The 26,117-nt window shown below is 39.6% G+C and overlaps 1 protein-coding gene and 1 long non-coding RNA gene across 2 annotated transcripts; both read right to left on the bottom strand.

Annotated features, from left to right (window-relative positions):
* Positions 1-515: 515 nt before the first annotated feature.
* On the bottom strand, positions 516-2,497 carry LOC124387989. The gene is made up of 3 exons (XR_006926302.1): positions 2,388-2,497; positions 853-964; positions 516-762 (listed from the first exon to the last, which is right to left on the bottom strand). It is a non-coding gene; the product is annotated as an uncharacterized LOC124387989 (long non-coding RNA).
* A 6,303-nt stretch (positions 2,498-8,800) lies between these two features.
* LOC124387982 (C-C motif chemokine 3-like) lies at positions 8,801-16,388 on the bottom strand. The gene is made up of 3 exons (XM_046852612.1): positions 16,213-16,388; positions 9,150-9,261; positions 8,801-9,059 (listed from the first exon to the last, which is right to left on the bottom strand). Exons 1-3 carry the CDS (start codon positions 16,280-16,282, stop codon positions 8,972-8,974), a joined length of 270 nt encoding a protein of 89 aa, XP_046708568.1. The 5' UTR covers positions 16,283-16,388; the 3' UTR covers positions 8,801-8,971.
* Between the last annotated feature and the right edge of the window lie 9,729 nt (positions 16,389-26,117).

Here is a 26,117-nt window from a genome sequence, read left to right as displayed (position 1 = left end):
CAAAAAATTAAAAAAGGAAATTGAGGGTAGTGATATAGTTTATTATTTTGTATTTTATTTTTTCTCCTATTCTATTCCCTCATGCCAGGCCATCGTAAAAGCATTTCAGTGCATGTGGTACCCTGTATGTATGTGTATGTGACAAATAAAATTTGATTTGATTTGATTTGATTTGATTTGATTTGATTTGATTTGATTTGATTTGATGAGAAGGTACCAATTCTGGCCCTTGAGTAAAGTCATTAACCTTCAACTGCTCACACTAGATTGTTTATTAGGAAAATTCTATCACAAAAATTCATCCATTGTTGTTGTAAAATTAGTTTATATAATTACTTGAATGTAGTAATCTCATGAGTAATTAAATTAATCTCATCATGTTCTCCCAGTATACATGCACCAGTTCCTGGAAGAACCCAGAGTTTGCTAGAGAACAACCAAGACCATACCAAACATAAATCAATGTTCTAAGAAGAGATCATTCAGAGATGCAAACCAAGAGGCCATGAGTTAGGAATGTGCTTTTATTTGCATAAAAGACATCAATAAATCAGTGCAGTTACAGGAGAATGTTTAATATATAAGTTGTTCTGTAAGAAATGACAACAATTTGCTTTAAAAAACATCTTAATCTAAATCATTATGAGACGTTTTAAATGTGTTGTCTGATTCTATGCTGACTGTTTAGTTTTTTTTAAGATCTCCTTCACCCAGTCCTTCTCAGGGTCCGCACAAATCCGATGTTCTTTTTTGGTTTCAAGACTGTAGAAGAAGGAAGACAAAGGTCAGAACTGTGGTCTGTGAATCACATAATTTGAATGATCTAAAAATAGCAGAAGTTTGAAATCGTACATGACTCCAGGAAGTGTGCAGTCGAATCTCGTTTGTTCAACATTGATGACGTTCGTTGGAGGCACCGGGATTTTATGAAACTCAAAACAGCACAATCCTGCTCCATTTGCATCTGTTACAAAATATTTTATTATCTTCTCATTTATTTAAATTAGTTACATCAAAGTAATAGGGCATTTTTCTAATGATCTACATCAGCATTTACATCAAACAGAAAGTGATCTGTGGTGTATAAAAACTAAAATTGTCATGCTTTTAATAGTGTATACATTTCAGGAATTTTCTGTTTATATTTTACTCAAGAGACTGATAAATAATAACATATTCATTATACAAATTCTTCGGTCTTTATCATGAGGCCTGTTTTAATTATCTACATCAGGCGTCTTTTTTTCAGATTTCTTTCTTTTTTTATTATTTTTTTTATATTCATTTCTGGTATCTACTGCAGAAACAATCTAATTGACTTTTGCACAGTACAGTGTGTACTGTATTGCAATATATTTACAGTGGAAACTCGCTTAAGGAGTAATTCGCATAACAAGCACAATAAAAAAAAATAAATAGCTACCTTAACAAGCGACATTTCGCATAACAAGTGACATGGAAAGGGGACGTCCCCTCTCTTCATGTCACTCGCTTGTCACCGGGACATTCGAACCCATTACTACAATAGTCTGTGTTTAGCACTCATTCCGCTAGCATGTTAGTGTCGCTTGTAATCACACATTTTTCCAAACTTGTGTTCAATCAACGGTTACATATTCTTGACGATGTTCCAGGTTGGTTCGTTGCACGATAGAAGAAAATATGTAGATGATTTACGCTCCTAAACAATTTATGTCATTTTCTTTGAATAAATGTTACATATAAAAAAATTTAGTCATATTTTTGCCATGGAAAGTATTATTATATTTTACATTAATTTATATGGGAAACATTAAGAGTAAGATTCTGGAAAGAATTATGCTCGTTATGCGAGGTTCCACTACATATATGAATATATATATATATATATATATATATATATATATATATATATAGAGAGAGAGAGAGAGAGAGAGAGAGAGAGAGATAGCTCAATATACACTAATGTTTACAATTATTTAAATATTAATTATTGATCTATATAATTTTAAATATATGACTGTATAATTCCAAATTCTGTAAATAAAACCTCAAACTATAATAATATGTAATAATGATTATATCAGTATTTTAATGTTGTATGAAATGTTATCATAGATTTTTTTTTTTTATGTGGGAATTATTCAGAAAAAAAAAAAAAAAGGAAATAGAGTGTGTTTATACAGTCCATCTCAGCACTATGTTGGAAACCCAGATTTTCACTGAACATCTGAATTCATGCTTGGGTTCAAAATGTGATTTTTTTTTAAACCCAGAAAGTAATTAATATTTACACTAATATAAATCAGACTCCCGGTTTACAGTGAACACACAAACACACATATAATTAGAATTTAGTTATGATAAAAGGTTAATCGCTATATTTAAAATACACAAATAAATCTTACTCTCTGCCATGGTGAAGGACTGAAGGCAGGAGAGCCCCAGAATAACCAGCAGAAGAGAACGGCAGAACATGGCTGCTGCTGATGAAGATGATGATCGTTAAAATGTGTTAGCATTTAAATATACAATAATAATGTAGATATGATCTCCACAATGGGGTTATAGCCAATCAGAAGAGGAGAGAGAGTGTGTGGTGTGGGTGGGGGGGAGGAGAGTAGTTTGAAGATGAGAAAACATTTTCTCTTTGAGCAAGCAAGGACAACCATCCCTCCACCCCACCACCACATCTTCAGCTAGAAGCTGACTGTGGTTGTCCACAAAAATGATAAAGATCTAAAAAAAAACTTTCCCACAGCTGTGTTTAATCTCATGCACAAATAAATAAAGAAAAAAAAAAGACAAATTTGAATCTAATTATGTTAAAACAACACTGACTGTAACTCATGTAAATCATTTCTACCCAATATTTTTTTAATTATACATCATTAGTATAAAACATCAACAGTGTTATAACCTAAATGTCAGCAACACCAATGAGATGGATCACACACTGCTTCAAATCTGCAAGCTGCAAGGTACAGAGAGCTAGCAGTCACTGTGCCAAAAGACACTGTCCTATGTCCATTGGGAGCTGTGCTAGTGGTGCTATTCTGACCGTGGGCATTAACAGGAAGAACTTCAACAAGCTCAACCCACAAGTGTGTCATACGAAACAGTCCAGGCGATACTGCCAAGCTCAGCAGTTTGGGGATGGACTTGGCAGTATCGCCTGGAATGTTTCGTATGACACAGTGATAAAATCAGCAATGTTGTTATCTAATGATCATCATGCAAAAGTTGTTGAATGGTTTTGACATTGTTGGGGTTAAGCTTGTTGAAGTTCTTCATGTTAATGCCCACGGTCAGAATAGCACCAGTAGCACAGCTCCCAATGTACATAGGACAATGTCTTTTGGCATACTGACTTCACAGTGGAAGAGCCTATCATCTCCATGACCGTTAAAAGCTTAACCGAGTGAGAGTCCTACAGTGTGTGAGCTCTTTTTTCTTTTGTTTTTTCTTATTAGAAATTAGTAAAGACACATGGTGAGGGTTAGAGTAAAGTTTATGGGTCAGTGATTTAGTGTTTAAAAGGACCCCAGCGGCCCCAGCGTTTCGCTGGTCGGCAATGGCGCCTTCAAATCGACCAATGTTTAGACGAGCTCACCTACAGACATGGATGCCCCTTTCAAGTTGTTCATTGTCTGGGAAGAAATAATGGCCAGAGCTGCTTAGTTCACTCTCTCAGGTCTGATGATAGACATGTAGTTGACAAAACTGCCTGAAATTAGACAGCAGGCTGTACAGTTCTATAATAAACTACATAAAAGTCAATGTAGGGAGGAGAAATGTTGTAAATCAGTTTTTATAAAGACCTGCGTCGACTACTAAAAAATTCAGTGGTAAAGCTGAAAAAACTCTTGTGCAAACAATATCTTTATAAAGTTCTACAAGACATGATGGATGGAAAGACCCCTGGCATCAGTGGGGTCCCAGCTGAGTTCTATAGTACTTTTTTCTGGGGGTGTTGGGTGAGGATCTCTTGCCAGTTCTCAGTGAGAGCATTGTGGCTTTTGGTAATTGGGAGGACGTCCTACCAGCACTTCTAATTGTGCTGATTTGAACAAACAGGTGGTCTCAAATACCTGGGAGTATATATTTTCAGGATCCAGTCAGTACCTGGGCACCGAGAAGCTCAGGGGAACAGTTTCACTTTAACTTACCTCAGGATTTAAACATACACAAATGGATCTACTTCAGATACTTCACTAATATTATTGTTGTGTCTCCAAATCATGTACAGAAATATATATAAAGTACATTTCTAGTAAATGTTGAGATGATTAGATTGTTTGGATAGATCTCAGCAGTTGTGTGATTCTTTGCCTTGTCATATTTCAGACGTCCTGTGGTGGTTGGAGCACAGTGGTTAAGAATTTGGACACCTGATGGGAAGGTACCAATGTACCCACCTTCATCTGCTCATACTAATGAAGGAAATTTGCCAAATTATGTAAAAATATTATGTTCAAAGAGGCCATGCATATCTTTTGTAAGCTAAATTGGTAGAAATTGGAAAATGATCTTTTATTAATTATTTTTACAAGTATTCACCCATTGTTGGAATATAAATAATTGATATAATTACTTGAACGTAACCCATGAGCAATTAAAATAATCTTATCATGTTCAACCAGTATGCATTTATACAAGTTCCTGAAATAACCCAGAATTTGTTAGAGAACAACCAAGAACATACCAAACATAGAAACGGTATTCGAAGAAGAGATTATTCAGAGACATAAAACAAGAGGCAATGAGTTATAAATGTGATTTAATGCATAGAATATATCAATAAATCAGAGCAGTTACAAAGATGCTTCTGATAGCTATAAAAAAGCTTTTACCGTTATGGACAGCATGAATTTGTTTTAAGCAACATGTTAAGCTAAAGGAATGAAGAAACACGTTGATTTTGTCATCTGAGTCTAGGTCAATGTTACATTTTTGATTTTCATGATCTCCTTCACCCAATCCACCTCTGGGTCTGCACACATTTGAAATTGATTTTTTGTAGTGAGACTGTAGAAGAAGAAGAGAAAGATCAGGATAAAAAATGTAATCTGTAAATCAACTGGTTTAAATTGTGAAAAATAGAAGAAGGTTAAAGTCGTACATGACTCCAGAAAGTGTACAGTCGAATCTCGTTTTTGTGACATCGGCGACGTTCGCTGCAGGCATCGGTTTTTTATGGAACTCAAAACAGCACAATCCTGCTCCATTCGCATCTGTGACAGAGCATTTCATTATCTGCTCATTTATATCAAAGTAAAGATACATTAAAGTCATGATGCATGTTTAATGATCTACATCAAGCATCTTCAAGTGTTTTGTGAGAGTTTTGTTAAGAATCGGAAAAAATTATTACGTATTGTCATTATACTATTATAGCTATACAGTGTGTGTATATATATATATATATATATATATATATATATATATATATATATATATATATATATATATATATATATATATATATATATATATAATTTTTTTTTTTTTTTTTTAAGCATGGTAATAGATATATTGCTACATTTAAAATACACAAGTAAAAAACTTACTTTGTGCCATGGTTATGGACTGAAGGCAGGAGAGCCCCAGGAGAACCAGCAAGACAGAACGACAAAACATGGCTACTGATGATGGAGACAATGATCATTTAGATGTGTTATTGTTGAAATGAACAACAACAGTATCTGGATATGATCTCCACACTGGTGTTATAAGCCAATCAGAGGAGGAGGGAGAATGTGGGGTGTGGTGGAAGGGGTTGGAGGGCAGTTTGAGAAAACATTTCCTATTTGACTAAAAAAGAACACACCACCACTTCTTCAGCGAGAAGCTCACTGTGGTTGTCCACAAAAACGATAAAGATCAATGTCTTCAAATATACAATTTCCCACGACTGTGTTTACACATGCACTTAAAACATGAAAACTTGAAACATGTTAAAACAACACACTGTAACTCATGTAAATCATTTCTACCTTATCATTTTTTGTTGTCCACATGACCATTGAGATGGATCTTACACTAATTCTTTGCTATAAGCTGCAAGGTGAAGAGAGAGCTAACAGCATCAAGATTCCAGGATGACCACATTGTCGAGGATCCATCCTGGTTGCAGAACAAAAATCAACCATCAGACGAAAAATAGAAGCTTGACTTGCTGAGGAGACTGCCTGAGAAACTTCTACACTGGAGAGTATTTGAACTTGCTGTGTGGTTTGGTGACTGTACTGCCCACGATATTAAACACTCATTACAACACCTCAGAACATCTATAAAAAGAGAGATGGGTGAGCAGTGATGGCTTGTTCTCACCCTTTCACTCACTGTTCACTCTTATGAGATCTGGTAAACCATTCCACTTCCAGGTCCCCCTCACACACAGACACTGATACTGACCAATAGAATAGGTTTATATGTCAGTTTACCTCCACACCTGTAGATGGTGCCAGAGTGCTCCTGTGAAACACATAGATACTAACTTGTTCCTGGTGTAAAAGACAAAAAATAGATCATGTAGTGACCATTAATGTCTCCAGTGCACAGTTAAGTAGGTGGAAGCAAGGTCATGGGTAGCATCAGGGTGTTCAGGGCTCTGACAGCTTGGGGGGAGAAGCTGTTGCAGAACCTTGTAGTGTTGGTCCTGATGCTTTGAAACCTCCTGGCTGAGGGCAGGGTCTTAAACAGTCTGTGGGAGGGGTGAGGGGGATGCTTCACAATAGAAGTGGCTCTACGTATGCAGCGTCTATTAAAGATGTCCTGAATAGAGGGGAGGGAGACCCTGATCATCCTCTCAGCTTCTCCACAGTGGAGTTGGTTTTATTAATCCAGGTGAGATCATCAGAGATATATACACCAAGAAACTCTCCACTACTGAGATAATGATGAGCAGGGGAGGGTGATGAACTATTCCTTTCCTGAAGCCGACAACGATCTCCTTTGTTTTGTCTACATTAAGAAACAGGTTGTTGATGTGACACACGTTCACAAGTTCACCTTCTCTCTGTATAGTGTTTCATTGTCAATGCTGATGAAACCCACTACTGTTGCGTCATCAGGAAACTTGACAATGAGGTTGGATACCGACTTTGTCGTGCAGTCATGAGTGAGCAGATTGAATAGCAGTGGGCAGAGCACACAGCCTTGAGGTGCCCCTCTGTTCAGTTTCATGGTGCCTGGTGTTTTACTGCCGATGCGCACTGACTGTGATGTGATTTTTTAGTCACTTAGGCTCTGGATGTCCTGCCACATGATTCTAGGATCCTTAGTATCACAGTAGTGATTGTTAATTTTCTGTGCATACTGATGTTTTGCTTTGAGAAGGTGAGCTCTTGCCAACCTGAGAGGCCCTTCTTCTCCCAACTTGAAAGCAGGGTCTGGAAACACAGTCCAATAGACCAATCTCGATGCAGATTATAATAAATTGACAGTGGCATTGAGTAAAAGACAGGAGGTGGAGCTGGAGGTAGCAGAGCTGAAGATGTTGAGATGTTCACTGAGAGTGATGACAATGGACAGGTTTAGAAATGAGTTTGTAAGAGGGACAGCGCATGTAGGATGTTTTGGAGACAAGGTGAGGGAGGTGTGATTGAGATGGTTTGGACATGTGCAGAGGAGGGACATGGGGTATATTGGTAGGAAAATGCTGAGGATGGAGACACCAGGAAGGAGGAAAAAATGAAGAACAAGGAGGAGGTTTGTGGATGTGGTGAGTGAAGACATGCAGGTAGTTGGTGTGAAAGAGGCAGATGTAAAGAACATGGGGGGGTTTGGAGACGGATGAGCCGATGTGGTGCCCCCTAATGGAGGCAGCTGAAAGAAGAAAAAGAAGATAATAAATTCTTCTATTAGCATTGGTTATGTACCTAAATCTTTTAAACTGCAGTTATCAACCCCTTAATTAAGAAACCTGACCTTGACCTTATCAGTTGTCCAACTACAGGCCAATATCAAACCCCTATTTTATCTCAAAGATTCTAGAAATAACTTTGCTAAAAAGAAAGCACAAACCTCTTACTGTATATGGAGTATATTAAGATTTCATATTGAAAGGATTAGATCATTTGCATAGATCTGATCTCTTCATTGAATTGAGATGATTTCACAGTTTTAAGGTGTTTTACTGCCATCTACTGGGCCTGATTGTAGGCAAAGATGTTAATGATTTATTTTAATTTCCTTCTAATAGTCATGAAAAATGTTTAAATGCTTCTGTTCCTGTTTCCTAAAGCATTCTTCTCTCTGTGTGATCCTAAATCCATTCATTAATACATATTCTACCACCATTATCTCTGGTTCCTGACCCTGATCTCATCCAACATCTTTCTGGATATGGTTAATGTCTTCCAGTGATCTTTACATTTAATTCATTCTATTTAAGTAAGAAAAAAAGGTTTTGTACTTCTCCTGGCTTACCAGGATGTGATTTTTCATTCTGTCATATTTGAGTAGATTGGGGTGGTGGAGCAAAGAGGTTGAAAAATGACATCAAATTACATCTGATGAGAAGGTACCAATTCTGGCCCTTGAGTAAGGTCATTAACCTTCAACTGCTCACACTAGTTTACTAAACTATTTCACACTAAATTACAAAAATTCATCCATTGTTGGTGTTAAATTAGTTTATATAATTACTTGAATGAAGTTAACCTCATGAGTAATTTAATTAATCTCATCATGTTCTCCCAGTATACATGCACCAGTTCCTGGAAGAACCCAGAGTTTGCTAGAGAACAACCGAGAAAATAACAAACGTAAAACAATGTTCTAAGAAGAGATCATTCAAAGACGCAAACCAAGAGGCCATGAGTTAGAAATGTGCTTTAATGCGTAGAATATATAAAAAATTAGTGCAGTTACAGCAGAAAGTTTGATTTATTGATTTATTTAAAAAATTTTTGTCCTTTAATTTGCTTAAAATAAAAACATCTTAATCTAAATCAATTCTGAGACGTTTTAAATATGTTGTCTGAGTCTATGCTGAAGGTTTACTTTTCATGAGCTCCTTCACCCAGTCCACCTCAGGGTCCGCACAAATCCGACGTCCTTTTTTTGTTTTAAGACTGTAGAAGAAAGAAGACAAAGGTCAGAGCTGTGATCTGTGAATCACATGATTTCAATGATCTAAAAATAGAAGCAGGTTGAAATCGTACATGACTCCAGGAAGTGTGCAGTCGAATCTCGTATCTTGTACAGCCGCGATGTTCGCTGAAGGGATCGGTCTTTTGTGAAACTCGAAACAGCACAATCCTGCTCCATTTGCATCTGTAACAAAACATTTCATCATCTTTTTTTTATTTAAATTAGTTACATTAAAGCCACAAGGCATTTTTCTAGCATTTACATCAAACTGAAAGTGATCCATGGGATATAAAAACAACTTTTTTTCCTGCTTTAAGTAGTGTATACATATTTCAGGAATTTTCTGTTTATATTCTACTCAAGAGACTGATAAATAATAACATATGTTCATTATACAATTTCTGGAACAATCTAATCTAATGGTGGATTAAGACATCTAAAGGGTGCCACGAGATTTATGCAAGGATGTTGGTGGTTGATTTTAGCTCAGCTTTCAAGAACGTTAACCCTTCCAAGCTAGTCCTGAAGCTGAAAAGCTTGGCATCAGCACACCTCCACTCTGGACTTCATTACTAAACACTGTAACCTTCTCCAGTTTCCCCCTCAGCACTGTGGTTCCTCAGGGATGTGTATTGTCCCCTCTCCTATACTCCCTTGTCACCACTCATGCTCCCATTCACATCAACGGAGCTGCTGTGTACCCAGCTTCGAGTTCCTTGGAGTCCAGATCTCTGAGGATCTCACCTAGTATCTGAACTCTCCTATCCTGATTAGAAAGCCCCGTCCGTGCTAGAGGATACTGGAGAACTTTTACCTCAAACTGCATCTCAGTGTGGTACAGAGCTGCACTGCTTTGGACCATAAAGTCCTTTAGAGGGTGGTGAAAACCCTCAGCACTCAGCTACACACCTTGTAGGACATCTACAAGAAACGTTGTTTCTTTTTGTTTGGTTGGTTTTTGTATGTTGCCATTTTTATATTTTTCTCATTTTAGGTATGAATTATTCAGCAAAATGTAGGATGTTTATAGACTCCATCTCAGCACCATGTTGGTGATCCCCTGATCTTAATAAACATTTAAATTCATCCTTAGTTTAATAGATGATTTTTTTATTTTGAAAACCCAGAAAGTAAAATATATATACACTAAAATGAATCGGACACCCGTGTACAGTGAACATACAAACGCAAATACTATATTTTAAATACAGATATGATAATAGGATTGTTGGTATATTTAAAATTAAATAAATAAATATCTTACTCTGTGCGAAGGTGAAGGACTGAAGGCAGGAGAACCCCAGGAGAACCAGCAGAAGAGAACGGAAGAACATTGCTGCTGATGATGATGGAGTCAATAAATAACTAATAAATGTGGAAGAATAAAGTAGATACGATCTCCACACTGGGGTTATATACATATATATACAGTATATATACGTACAGTATATATATCCCTATATATCAGAGAAGGAGGGAGAGTGGGGTGGGTGTTGTAGGAGGGCAGTGTGAAGATTTACAAAAAATGTTCTGCTAAGAAAGGACAAAACTTACCCCCCGCCCAAACACCATTTCTTTATCTCGAAGCTGGCTGTGGTTGTCACCTAAAATTAAGGAAGTGCTAACACTTGAAATTTGCACTTCTTCACAGCTTTGTTTAATAATAAAAAAATTAAGATAAACATGTTAAAACATGTTAAAACAATACTGAATGTAACATAAAAAGAACTTCTACCTTATATTTTTTTATACATCATCAGTGTAGGACAACCTAAATATCAGCATGGCCAATGAGATGGATCTAACACTACTTCTAATCTGCAGGCTGCAAGGTAACGAGGGCTTGCAGCTAGAAGATTCCAGGATGAACACGAAGCAACCATATGAGGAAACATATAAGCAACTTCACTTACATGTACATTTGAACTCGCTGTGAGGTTTGGTGACTGTACTGCCCAGATATTACAGAATTCATTAAAACCCCTCAGAACATCTACAACATTAGAGATGGGCCTGCAGTGTTAGTCACCAGAGAGTGATCTCATCCTTTATACTACTGATCACACTTATGAGATCAGGTAAACCCTTCCACATTGAGGTTGACCTCAGACACTGAGACTGTAAGTAAATAAATGTAACTAAACATCTCAACAGCTACTCTTTGAAACATAAATTGAGGTGCATCTAAGCCCTGTGCACAGAATGTAGCCATTGGTCGACCTCAGTTGCTTTGCTCCATGAATGAAGCGGATGACTGGGGGCTGCTTGCCTACAGAGACCCCATCAATCAGAGTGTGACAAGCCGAAAGGTGGCCACATAAACCCTTCAGAGTAACAGGACCTGTATCTGTGGGAAATGTTTTTAGCACTAAAACAATTTGGCAGTCAACTGGGTCTGCATTGTGTGTCATACACCAATCTTTAAAAGCATGCCATCTGAGGACATAGCTACTGCTTGTGGAGGGAGTCCTAGCATTTAAAAAAGTCTGTATTACACTGTCTGGAAGCCCATCATCTTTTAGTTGATCCCTTTCAGGCGTCCGATATGATGGTTACAGTGCTCCGACCACCGAAGAAACACTGTCCTGTCCACCTGAGATGGGATATTACTTCTCAGGAAGGATATTAGATCTGAGAACCATACTCTGGTCAGTCAAAATCGTGCTATCACTAAGGAGAGAGGTCCATCAGCAAGGGTCTAGCTCTCTCTTACTGATAGATTGGTGGAAATCCATGAGAATGCAGCCTGGGCAACATAAGGTCCATTGCAGAGAGAGCATTGTGCTGTCTGCTGTGAAGCAAAAAGCTCACCTCTGCTTTGTACAGGAGGAGGCATCCAAATATGTATTATTTCATGCCATTTATTCATTGTATGGCAGAACACCAGTGTCCCTGAGGGGGTCAGGAATGATCCTTTACTCTCTGTTAGAATTTCTTGTTCTCCTTCTTGAGGAGACACACGACCATGGTCCTGGGTGCAAACACTCTCAGGACATTGGGAATCGAAGGGTGGTTTTCTCCTTATGAAGCCTCCAGAAGTTTTGCCCCCTGGTGGTAGCTTAGTGGTTAACCTGTTAGATCACACCCCCACTTTTGGGACTCACTGCTGAAAATAACCTATCTAACTTTATGGCATTGGTTTCTGGATCAGAAAGTCACACATTCAAGTCCCAACACCACCAAGGTGTCAATGATGGATCCTTCAGCAAGTACCTTAATCCGCAACAGATAAGTTCCCTTTCAGGAACTCGAGCTGCATCGCAACGCTTTGGGAACGCTTCCGCATTGTCAACGCTCTGAATCAGATGTGTGATGTGTTGTGTGATCTGTATAATGGAAGGCACAGCGTCATTGGCAGGGTGACATTACGACTAGTGAAGTGGGTGCCAGCTTCTGTTTGCTCATTAAAAGCTCTGTGTGGGGCGCAGTTTGCGAGTCAGAGATTGAGGAGCTTATGGAGGTTGTGGCTTGAGCTGTCACCAAGCTAGACCTGTCAACCACTTATCTAGGCGGCAAATGGAATTCGGCTATTATGCGCGTGCTGCTTTCCCCTGCCTGCATTGCGTCCAGGAAGTTTAGAGAAGGACAGACACTCACTGTCAAGCAGCTCCTGAACTGCTTGAGCTTATGACAGCAGTGTCCAATGTGATTCCTTTTGGCCTCCTGCACATGAGACCCCCTTCAGTGGTGGGTCAGGATCCGTTGTTTCTCATGAAAGGGCAATTCCCTCGTACTATCAAGGCATGTAGCGATGCCTAAGTATGTTTAAAAAGATCCCGTATTCTTATCTCAAGACCCCATGTTGGAAGTTCCTGGTCATCGTGTAATGGTCACGACAGATGCGTCCCTGCGGGGTGGGGAGTCATGAGTGGTCTAGAGTTGTGGACACTGTGGCTGTGGCCCCTAAGGTTTTGGTTGAGGTGGTAGAGACCATTCTTCATTCCAGAGCTCCCTTTACGAGGGGTTGTATGCCACGAGATGGCGCCTGTTAAATGTGTTGTATAAACATCACCATTTGGATCCAGTTCACTGCCCAGTTGGTTCAGTGCTGGAATTCTTCCAGGGATAGCTCGCCATAGGTTGGCTCCGTCCACCCTGAAAGTCTATACATAAGTCATTTTGGCCTATCATGCCCCGGTGGCGAGGCAATCACTGGGCAGTGGCCCTATAGTGATGCGTTCTCTCTGTGGCACCTGGCCGTTGTGCTGGAGACTCTATCTGAGCCCCACTTCAAGCCATTGGCCAAGGTGTCTTGGAGGCACCTCACAGTTGAGACTATGTTTCTATTGGCTATTTGCTCTCCGAAGAGAGTAGGAGATTACAGACCTTCTGTGGCCCCCTCCTTCTGACGTTTACTCCAGGTATGGCCAATACCTTAGACCGGGTTACATCCCAAAGGTGCCCTTGGTCGTCCCGTGACCTGTTACAGGCATTCTATCCTCCTCTGTTTCAGGCCCCAGACCAGGAAAAGCTGAACCAGCTGTACCCGGCACAAGCACTGGACCTTTTTGTCCACAGGACAAGTCAGTGGAGGAAGTCAGATCAGCCGCTCGTCTGCTACGGCTGTCAGAGAAGAGGCCTCTGACCTTGAGCAGGTGGACTGTTGATGCTATTGCCCTCTGGACTCCCTGCTCTATTCGGGGTCAGAGTTCACTCAACCCAGAGTGTGGCAGCCTCTAAGGCTTGGTCTTCTGGAGTGTCCCTCCAAGACATCTGCAACAAGACAAGACAAGACATCTGGCTGGCCCACCCTTCAACTTGACCTTTAACCTGTCCTTTCAACCTAGCTGTGCCTATACACACTAGTCATTGTCAGTCTGTAAAGTATATTTAGAGTACATGTTGAGGTGATCAGATCATTTAGATAGATCTTGGATGTCTTCTTTAGGGTGAGATGATTACAGTTTTAAGGTGTTTTACTGCCATCTATTGTAACAATTAATAGGCATTAAATATTTATTTTAAATTCTTTCTAATTTTCATGAAGACTTTAAAATGTTTCAGCTCCTGTTTCTCTATGTGAAACTAAATCTATTTATTAATGTTAAGATAAGATAAGATAAGATAAGATAAGATAAGATAAGATAAGATAAGATAAGATAAGATAAACCTTTATTCGTCCCACAGTGGGGAAATGTCTTTGTTACAGCAGCATGAAAAAATAAAAAATAAATGCATATATAAAAGAATAGACAATAGACATACTATAGTATACAAGTATATACACAACACAATGTATAAATACAAATGAGGAAAAAGTACGTATTGCAGGTAGTATTGCACACAGGTGGTATTGCACGTATTGCAAGTGATATTGCACACAGGTAGTATTATTACACAGTAAAACAGTAATAATAGTAACTATTACACCATTGAATCATAATAGTGTGTATTATGGTTAATGGTTCACTGGGAGCAGCTTTGATTGTAAAGTCTAATAGCAGCAGGGAGTAAAGACCTTCTATAACGCTCCTTCAGACACTTAGGATGTAACAGTCTGTCACTGAAGGAGCTGCTCAACGAGGTAACAGTTTCATACAGGGGGTAAGAGGCGTTCTGCAGTAATGATGATAGTTTTGCTACCATCCTCCTTTCTCCCACCTCCTGTACAGTGTCCAGGGAATCCCCAGGACTGAGCTGGCCTTCCTGATCAGCTTGTCCAGTCTCTTCCTGTCTGCAGTAGAGATGCTGCTGCCCCAGCAGACCACACCATAGAATATGGCTGAGGCCACCACAGAGTCAAAAAAGTTCTACCACCATCTCCTCTGGTTCCTGGTCCTGATCACTTCCAAATTTGTTGGATTGTTCCTGTCTTCCCTATAGCACCATTGAATCCGCCTTGCTTACTGGAAAGTGAATCTTTGTTCTGTCATATTTCAGAAGTCATGTGTTTAAGAAATTGGACATCTGATGGGAAGGTATCATGCTGGACCCTTGAAGGTCATTCTCCAAATGGCTTAAAAGTATTATGTTCATAGGAGCCATGTATATATTTAGATGAGCTAAATCATTAAAGATTATAAAATCATTATGAATTATTTTGTCACAAGAATTCACCTATTGTTGGTTTAAAACTAGTTTATATAATTACTTGAATGTAGTAATTAAATGAGCAATGTAGTAATGTAGTAATGAGCGATTAAATTATTCTCATTATCTTTTCTCAGTATATCTGCACCAGTTCCTGGAAGAACCCAGAGTTTGCTAAAGACCACACCCAGAACATTCCAAACATAGAAACAGCGTTCTAAGAAGAGACCATTCAAAGATGCAAACCAAGAGGCCATGAGTTATAAATGTGCTTTATTGCATAGAATATATAATAAATCATTGCAGTTACAGCAGAAAGTTTGATTTATATAAAACATTTCTGTCCTGTTAAAAACGACAACAATTTGCTTAAAATTAACATTTTAAGCTAAATCATGGTGAGACGTTTTAGATGTGTTGTCCGAGTCTATGCTGCCTGTTTACTTTTCATGACCTCCGTCACCCAGTCCACCTCAGGGTCCGCACAAATTTGATATCCTTTTCTTGTTGTAAGACTGTAGAAGAAAGAAGACAAAGGTCAGAGCTGTGATCTGTGAATCACATGATTCGACTGATCTAAAATAGAAGTAGGTTGAAATCGTACATGACTCCAGGAAGTGTGCAGTCGAATCTCGTTTCTTGTACGGCCGCGATGTTCATTGAAGGGATCGGTCTTTTGTGAAACTCAAAACAGCACCATCCTGCTCCATTTGCATCTGTAAAAAAAAAGTCTTTATTTATTCCAAACTAAAGGATGAAGTTACAATAAAGCATTTGCTAAATGAGTTTGAAGGCAGTGTATATATATATATATATATATATATATATATATATATATATATATATATATATATATATATATATATATATATATATATATATATATATATATACTGTACATTTTCGGTATTTTATGGCGTTATTCTACCAAAAAGACTAAGAAAATGTATGTAATGCATATAAGTGATATTATATATTGTCATATATATTATACACTGATATAAATGGGACACCCTGTGTACAGCACACACACACATAAACACACACATTAAATTGAAGCACAATAAAAAAAATTGCTATATTATAAATCAATAAAACTCTTACTCTGTGCCGTGGTGAAGGACTGAAGGCAGGAGAGCCCCAGGAGAACCAGTAGGACAGAACGACAGAACATGGCTGCTGATGATGATGGAGACAATGAATAAATAAAAAATTTTAGAATTATAACATGGATACGATCTCCACCCTGAGGTTATAAGCTTATCAGAGGAGGAAGGAGAGTGTGGGGAGGGTAGGAGGGCAGTGTGAAGATAAAAAAAAAAAAAAAGATTTTCACTTTGACTAAGAAAGGACAAAACTCCCCCCCACCCCCCACACCCACTCACCCGTTCTTCATCTAGATGTTGGCTGTGGTTGTCACCTAAAATAAAAAAGATCTAACACTATATTTTTGCACTTACTCACAGCTGGGTTTAATAAATAATAAAGACAAGTAATCTAAACATGTCAAAACAATACTGAATGTAACTTATAAAATCTTATTACTTATATTATCTACCTTCTACCTTTTTTATTTATTTGTATTCTTTTTTTATTTATCATCAGTGTAAGACCACCTGGTCCCCTGGTGGTCTAGTGGTTAAGATGCAGCGCTCTCACTGCTGCGACCCGGGTTTGATTCCCGGTCAGGGAACCATCCCCAGCCACTCTTAGTGCCGGTCCCAAGCCCGGATAAATTGGGGAGGGTTGCGTTAGGAAGGGCATCCAGCGTAAAACATGTGCCAAATCAAACGTGCGGAGGATCTGCTGTGGCGACCCCTAACGGGAGAAGCCGAAAGAAAGTAGTAGTATCAGTGTAAGACCACCTAAACATCAGCATGGCCAATGAGATGGATCTTACACTGCTTTTAATCTGCAGGCTGCAAGGTAAAGAGAGCTTGCATCTACAAGATGGCTACAGGATGACCACATCGTCGAGGATCAATCCTGGCCTTGGAACACGAAGCAACCATCTGAGGAAACATAGAAGCAGTGTCATTTCCTGAGGAGACTGCTTGAAAACGTCTTTACATGTTCATTTGAACTCGCTGTGTGGTTTGGTGACTGTACTGCACAGGATATTACAACATTCATTATGACCCCTCAGAACATCTATAACAGGAGATCTATCTCACCCCTTCCACTACTCATCACGCTTATGAGAAATGGTAAACCCTTCCACCTTCAGGTTCACCTCACACACATATACTGGCACTGTGAGCATATAAATACATGCTGAATCAGCACTTCTGATGGAACTACCCTGAGTCATCTCAACAGAGAGTTTGTGTAAAAAAAAGAATGATGGAGGTGGAGGAATTACCAGATTTGAGAAGTGTTAAGTGAGTGGGACAGGTATGAGGAATCCGTGATGATTTATCTTGTTATAAATCTCATAAAGCCGCGAAAGGAGTCAATTTCTGGGATTTGCTTAGCTGTTGTGGTATTTGAGTGACTTTCGGTCCTGTGTAGAACAATCAGGATCCAATGATCTCCCTGGACAACCGTCTGATCTCTAAGCATGGAATATCAACTGTCCTCTTTCTCATCTATTGCTAATCAATTTCTCCACAGCTTGCTGAGGTGTTTATTCAGTTCATTATTATTTAAAGACTGGACAATTCTCTTGGCAGCACTGCCTATGAACACCATCCGAATCTTATTTGAAATGCAGTTGCATGACATGTTTTCAACCTTCTTAAGTTCTCCTAAACTACCCCAATGCTACACTTCTCCAGTTTACCACTGCTTCACTGATCCCTCCATCCTCTACCACTGCTTCACTGATCCCTCCATCCTCTACCACTGCTTCACTGATCCCTCCATCCTCTACCACTGCTTCACTGATCCCTCCATCCTCTACCACTGCTTCACTGATCCCTCCATCCTCTACCACTGCTTCACTGATCCCTCCATCCTCTACCAGTGCTCCACTGATCTCTCCATCCTCTACCACATTTTACTTTTGATGATATCACCCAAATATTACCCTTGATATCTTGATATCTTAATTTGATCTAACTGAGGATGAGGTTCCCCTTTTTTATCTGGTTTCTCTCAAAATTCCTTCCTCATACCATCTAATGGAGTTTTTCCTTCACCACAGTGACCCCAGACTGCTCATCAGGGATAAACACACATCATTCAATTTGTTGTTCTATAATTCTTACATTCTGTAAAGCTGCTTTGAGACAATGTCCATTGTGACAAGCGCAATAGAAATCAATTTGAACTTGAACTTGAAACTGACCTTGACCTTGATGACCTGCTGCTCCCACTCCATCCCATCCTGAATCCCTTTATTGTAGTAAAACTGCAGAAGAAAGATTATATGGATCAATATAGAACTTTAGCCAGGTCTCCAGTGACTTTATATATATATATATATATATATATATATATATATATACAAATTAAAAATATAAATAAATCATGCATGACTCCACTGTCATTCAGTACTGTTTACTTCACCTCTTAATCCCATCATTATGACGCCACATCTATGAAAAGCATCAGTATTGTAGAGAAGTTCAGTAGAACAGAGCGCTGCATCACACGGGATCTCATACAGTAACAATGAACATTATAAAGCAAGAAACCCAATGAACACAAATCAACACGTCTCCTTTCACTGTAGCCACAACTGCACCTCCCACATACATCATCTCCAGCAGAACTATTGATATTCACCTCATCACATCACCCCATGCCTTTTTTCCATGCATTACAGTTTTTCTGGGGATTTTAAATGAAAATACATTAGTGCAAATTCTACAGGAAATGTATAAATGGTTCTTGAAAAATCTTAACTGTTTTGGTGAACTTTCCTCACAATGTGCAGCTTTTCTTGAAATGTTCTAGTAAGTGCAACCATATAGGTTTCTTATCATTTGTCAGCCATTATGGAATAAAAAAAAACAGCTATTAAATCCACATGAATTTATTTGGGATTGTTCAGTTCACTACGACTAGTGTGCTCTTTGACCGTCCAATCAAAGGAGGTGAAAATGCTGACGCTATTGGTGCTGATTCAAAATCTGTTTGGCAAAAGCAACAACTTCAAGCAATGTGTACTTTATGCTACAAGCATCCACACTGCTGATTCTCAAAGCCTCCTGGCAGATTTTGACCCTAGCAACACATGAAGCAATGGCTGAAATCTGATTGGATAAAAAGTCTAACCTAAACAGACACTACAGGAAGCAGCACAGCCGAGAGAAAAGCTATAAAATTAAGAGACTATTGTGAATAATTGAATACCTATTAATAGACAAAAATATATTAAAACTGTAAGTCAGCGATTCTGATAGAGTTTGGGCCAATAGAGAAGTGTACAAGTATACAAAACTGCACATTAATAAAACATACAAAATGATTGGCTCTAAAAAGTCTCACTTTGTGCCATAATTAAGGACGAAAAGCAGGAGAGCCACAGGAGAACTGGAAGGAGAGAACATGAGAACATGATGATGGAGATGATGAACGTTCAGATATGGGTTTATCAGAGGAGGAAGTGAAGGAAGTGGAAAGAGGGGAGGGGAAGAAAAAAGGGCAGATTGAAACAGAAAACAAGCAACACGTCTAGCAAATTTATCAAACCTATCTGTGGTTCTCAGATGAATAGAGAAATCATGTTGCACTTTCTTATTGAGCAACACTATTGTATTAAGACAGAAGTACTTTTACTAGGACCACATGCAGCTAGGAGTAAACTTTCGGATTTAGCTTCTCCGGATGTTGTTTCTGTCTCAGTGTGTACAGCAGTCAAAGACCTTGGTGTGATTATTGACCCGAGTCTTTTATGTGGATAAAATGACCAGGATCACCTTCTTTCACATTGCTTTAATTAGACATATGAAGTTTTTACAGGATGCAAAAAAACTAGATAATACTTTTCTAATATCTAGATTAAACTACTGTAACCTTCAGTAGTCTACTGTCTAATTACTGTAACTACTATCTTTCTCTTATTAAGGCCCACAGTTATGGAACAGCCGTCCAATTAGTTTTGCAAGTCCACTATGGTGTGCAGGCATCTAGTGGCCTGACCTGCCAAAGCATAAGCCTTACCCACGAGTGCTGATGTAGTACGCAGCATCTTAGTGGGTAGTGTCAGGCCTTAAGGGAAGAGGCAAAGCCTGGGGAGAGATAGCATCTCTTCAACCCGAGGCATGGCTCCATAACTGTGTTCCCTGAGCCCCATGACGTTCGAATAGAACGCCGTCTTGGGGCTAAAGGCGCGGGCCAAGAAAGGCTTTGCCCAAGACCTGGACACCTCGGTGTGCAGGTCAGAGAAAAACGGGAGACCCCAACGTGGAGCCGGGAGCAGAAAGCACTTAATGGATGGACAGACTTTCCGTTCATCGGCTGGCCAAGAGGAAGAGATGCGGAGCTGCATGCTTTCATCACAGGGGGAAAGAATCTGCTGAAAGACGTGCTTGTGAAGCCTGCGAACGGGAGATGGACCGGGCAGGTGAGGTTTAAGAAAAGGGACAAGCCCATCTCGAAACCCTCTGCGAGGTCTGTTTGTAAACCTCAGGAACTGGAGCACCGGTCTGCCTCAGCAAGAGCAGGACTAGAAAAATGAGGAGTGAGGGTACCCTCCTCGAAGAGTGCCCACCTTGAGCAGAGCAATCGCACAGACATGAGAGCGCAGTGTTAGCAGTCAACTCCCCTGAGAACCGACTTAGCGTGGTCCATTTCGAGGAAAAGCCACAAAAAGGCTGTGTGTTTTCCCCCATTATATATTGAGGGCAGAGAGAAACACAACTGGAAAGTGTACTTAATCTTTTTTGAAACCTTCATATTGGACAAACAAGTGAAATACACACAGAGTGCTTCATGAACAAACAGAAGCTAGTGACCGCTTCACTCCATGTGCATTTTATAGCTGACACTGCACCTTTCATGGGACAGATTACACATGTGATTCAGAGCGTGGGCAATGCGGAAGCGTTCCCAAAGCGAGTTCCTGAAAGGGAACCAGTTTCACTTTAACTTGTTTTAGGATTTGAACATTATTCCACCTCAGATACTTAATTTTTTTTCACTACTTTTTATTGTCTGTAAATCATATACATACATGTTCTGCTGTATATAAAATATATATTTGGATTACATGTTGAGATAATTAGATCATTTGGATGGATCTTGATTATGCTTTGAGTTGAGATGATTTCACAGTTTTAAGGTGTTTTACCGCCATCTACTGAACCTGGTTGTGAGCAAAGATAATAAATATTTCCTACAAATTTCTTCAAGGGTTCAGGAAAACTGTTTAAAATGTTTCAATTCCAGTTCCTCTGCGGGTTTTTCTCTCTGTGTGATGCTAAAGCCATTTATTCATACACGTTCCACCACTATCTCCTCTGCTTCCTGATACTGATCACATCCAACCTCTTTCTGGATATCGTTCCGGTCTATAGTGTACCACTCTTATATCCTAGAGTGTCACCAAGATGTCAATCTTCGTGCCATATTTCAGAAGTCATGTGGTGAAGGAATCTGACATGTGATTGTAGGGTAGCAATGCTGGACTCCGGATTAAATTTATTAAAATTAAACTGCTCACACTGAATATCTCACACAGGAGAATCTGACGAATGGTGTAAAAGTATTATGTTCATAAGAGCCATGTATTAAAATGATGTATATTATTTTGTTGAAAATTTTCATCCATTGTTGGTGTACAACTAGTTTATAGAATTACTTGAATGTAGTGACCCCATGAGCAATGAAATGAATGTCATCAGGTTCTCCCAGTATACACGTGCACCAGTTCCTGGAAGAACCCTGAGTTTGTTAGAGAACAACCCAGAACATACCCAACATAGAAACAGTGTTCTTAAAAGAGATCATTCAGAGACACAAACCAAGAGGCCATGAGTTAGAAATGTGCTTTAATGCGTAGAATATATAAAAAATCAGTGCAGTTACAGGTTCATGTTTGATATATAAAAAATAATCTTTGTCCTGTTAGGCATTGCGTCTATTTGCTTTAAGCACCATGTTAAGATAATTCATGGTGAGATGCTTTGAATTAGTTGTTTAAGTCGGACGCGGCGTTGTATTGTTTTTTGCTGTGATGATCTGCTTCACCCAGTTCTCCTCAGGGTCCGCACAAAGCCGAAATCCTTTTTTTGTTGTAAAACTGTAGATAAAAGAAGATAAAAGTCAGGATAGAGCTGTGATCTGTGTCACATAATTTGAAATATCTTAAAATAGAAGCAAGTTGAAATCATACATGACTCCAGGAAGTGTACAGTCGAATCTCGTTTCTTCAACAGAGACAACGTTGGCTGTTGGCAAGGGTCTTTTGTGGAACTCAAAGCAGCACAAACCTGCACCATTTGCACCTGTGACAAAAACATTTCATTCAGGTTTTTATGATTTCCCGATTCCTGCTGTTGCTCAAGGTCTCACTTACTACATGCTACCACTTTACCCTAGAGGTAGAGGTGTTTTAACTAATTTCTTTACGTTTTTTAATACTGGCATACACATTTCCTAAAAGTTTCAGGTTATATCAAAATCAGAATCAGAAAGAGCTTATTGCCAAGTATGTTTGCACTTTGGAATTTGTTTTGATGACAGAAGCTTTTTTAATAAATACAAATATATTTTTTTAATAGAAATATAAAAATAATAAATAAATAAAAAAGTGAAATAAAATAAAAAAATATCATTTCTATTTTTATGTTATAAAATAAAATAATTAAGAATAAAAAGAGACTGATAAACACACACACACACACACACACACACACACACACACACACACACATTTCTAAAATGACTTTTAAAAAAACTTCATAAAAGGTTTAAAATGAGCTATAAGGTTAATCGCTATATTTAAATATATCAATAAAAATCTTACTTTCTGCCATGGTGAAGGACAGAAGGCAGGAGAGCCCCAGGAGAACCGGCAGGAGAGAACGACAGAACATGGTTGCTGCTGATGGAGACGATGATGTGTTTGATGTGTTATTGAGAAAATGTTCACTAATAGAAAACAACATAGATAAGATCTCCACACTGGGGTAATAGCCAATCAGAGGAGGAGGGAGAGTGTGTGGTGTGGTGGGCGGGTTAGAGGGCAGTTTAAAGATGAAAAAAAATTTCTTTTTGACTAATAAAGGACAAACACCCCCCTCCCCCCACACACAGCCCACCCCTCCGCCACTTCTTGAGCTAGAAGCTGGCTGTGGTTGTCACCTAAAATGATAAAGATCTAACATTTTATATTTGCACGTCCTCCCTGCTGTGCTTAATCACGCGCACAAATAAAAAAGAAAGACACGTAGGCTTCAATATAAACGTGTTCAAACAATACTGAATATAACTTCTAAAAATGACTTCTACCTTATATCTTTTACATTACACATCATTAGTATGAGTCATAAACATCAGCAAAGTTCATGCAATAGATCACACACTGCTTCTTATCTGCAAGCTGCAAGGTAAAGAGATCTAACAGCTAGAAGGTGTCAGAATGTCCACATGATCCATCCTCATCACAGAACACAAAATAACCATCTAAGGAAACGTAGAAGCAGCTTAACTTCCTGATTTGACTGCCAGAGAAACGTCTATCTCGTACATGTACAGTACATTGAAGAACATTTGAACTATGTGTGGTTCTGGAAACTTTGTTGCACAGGATATTACAACAGTCACTGAACACCAAAATCAAGAGAGATGGGTGAGCGGTGTTTATCTTCAGAGATCAATCTCATCATTTTCACTACTGATCACACTTATGAAACCTGGTAAACCATCCACCTCCGGCTTCACCTCACACACAAATACTGACACTGGCACTGTAAGTGTATAAATATCTGCTGAATGTGCACTTTTGAAGGGACTACACTGCACATTTCAACAGATGTGTATAAATTCAGCTGCTGGTGAAGGATTTACCAGATTCGAGTGGAAAGTGAGTGGGAAGAGTGAAAGGAATCCCTGATGATTGTTCTTGTTATAAATGTCATGCAGAGAAAGAGGTCTGTGCCTGGAGTTTGGTTAGGTGTTGCAGTATTGGAGTGCCTCCATCCTCTATCACTGCTCCACTGATCCCTCCATCCTCTATCACTGCTCCACTGATCCCTCCATCCTCTATCACTGCTCCACTGATCCCTCCATCCTCTATCACTGCTCCACTGATCCCTCCATCCTCTATCACTGCTCCACTGGTCCCTGCATCCTCTATCACTGCTCCACTGATCTCACCATCCTCTTCACTGCTTCACTGAACCCTCCATCCTCTATCACTGCTCTACTGATCCCTCCATCCTCTACCACTGCTCCACTGATCCCGCCATCCTCTACCACTGCTCCACTGATCCCGCCATCCTCTACCACTGCTCCACTGATCCCTCCATCCTCTATCACTGCTCCACTGATCCCTCCATCCTCTATCACTGCTCCACTGATCCCTCGATCCTCTACCACTGCTCCACTGATCCCTCCATCCTCTATCACTGCTCCACTGATCCCTCCATCCTCTATCACTGCTCCACTGATCCCTCCATCCTCTATCACTGCTCCACTGATCTCACCATCCTCTTCACTGCTTCACTGAACCCTCCATCCTCTTCACTGCTCCACTGATCCCTCTATCCTCTACTTACGGCTCCACCAATCTCTCTCTATCCTATACCACTGCTCCACTGATCTCTCCATCCTATACCACTGCTCCACTGATCTCTCTATCCTCTTCACTGCTCCACTGATCCCTCTATCCTCTACTTACGGCTCCACCAATATCTCTCTATCCTATACCACTGCTCCACTGATCTCTCTATCATATACCACTGCTCCACTGATCTCTATATCCTATACCACTGCTCCACAGTTTTGCTCTTCAGTTTTCTGTGTTTTTTCCACACCTGTTTCATTTCATTAAAAACTATTTTCACCATACTCCTGTTGCAGCCTGCATTTTGGTCCTCCTTACAGTCGCATCCCTGACAGAACAATCTGGGCAACAATAGACCCGCAGATGCCCAGACCCTACAGATGCCTCAGCTGCCGACCCCCTGCTAAGGACGTTACTCCGCTCCTGAGCCCCGCTGAGGACATTGTTCCGATCCTGAGCCCCGTTGAGAACATTACTTCTGAGCCCCGCAGAGGACATTGCTCCACTCCAGAGACCACAGACAATAGTTTCCCGCTATTGAGCCCTGACAAGGTGGTCCATTCACTTCCGAGCTCAAACATAGATGTCAGTTAATTCCAGAGTCCCGCTGAGGATGCCGCTCTGCTCCAGAGTCCTGCTGAGGGCACTGCTCCACCTCAAACCTCTGCAGAGGGGCCCACCCCACTTTATCATGTCAAACAGTAAGCCTGGGTGCCAACCAGAGACCTGCCTCTAGGGGCAGCCACAAGGAGGCTTACTCCATGCTTCGTTTGACCTTTCCCAACCTCCAAGGCATTCTACCTAGTAGTGGTCCGCCTCAAGTTCCACTGTGTGCTGCTTTGGTCCGGAAAGGTGGCGGCGTTTCTGGATCATGTTCACGCATGACTTCTTCTATGATGATAGAGATGATAGAGATTTAACCTGCATTTGTGGATGAAATGGAGAACTGTGTGCAGTGTTTTCTATTACAGAATTAATAAAATCGAGGGGCCAAAAATCACAAACATCCAATATTGATTTTGTCCCTTGTGCACAGACATTTGTCAAGATTCTTTAAAGCTTTTGATATTATCAGCTGTAAATGATTAGATATTCTGTTTTACAATTTGATGTTCAGGAACATTATTCTGAAATTGATCCACCAAGACTCTGCCTCTCTAAGATGCACTATTTATACCCAATCATCTTACTGACCCAACATTTTTGAGACGTGTTATAGCCATCAAATTAAGATAAAATACCATTTATCAATCCTGGAGGAAATTATTTTTGACTACTTCAAAGTACAAGAAACAAAAATAAATATAAATGAAATATAATAGAAGAAATAAAT

The sequence above is a fragment of the Silurus meridionalis genome, chromosome 6 (assembly GCF_014805685.1).
Source record: "Silurus meridionalis isolate SWU-2019-XX chromosome 6, ASM1480568v1, whole genome shotgun sequence".
Taxonomy (NCBI): Eukaryota; Metazoa; Chordata; class Actinopteri; order Siluriformes; family Siluridae; genus Silurus; species Silurus meridionalis.
This window is presented reverse-complemented; position numbering and strand designations above follow the sequence as displayed.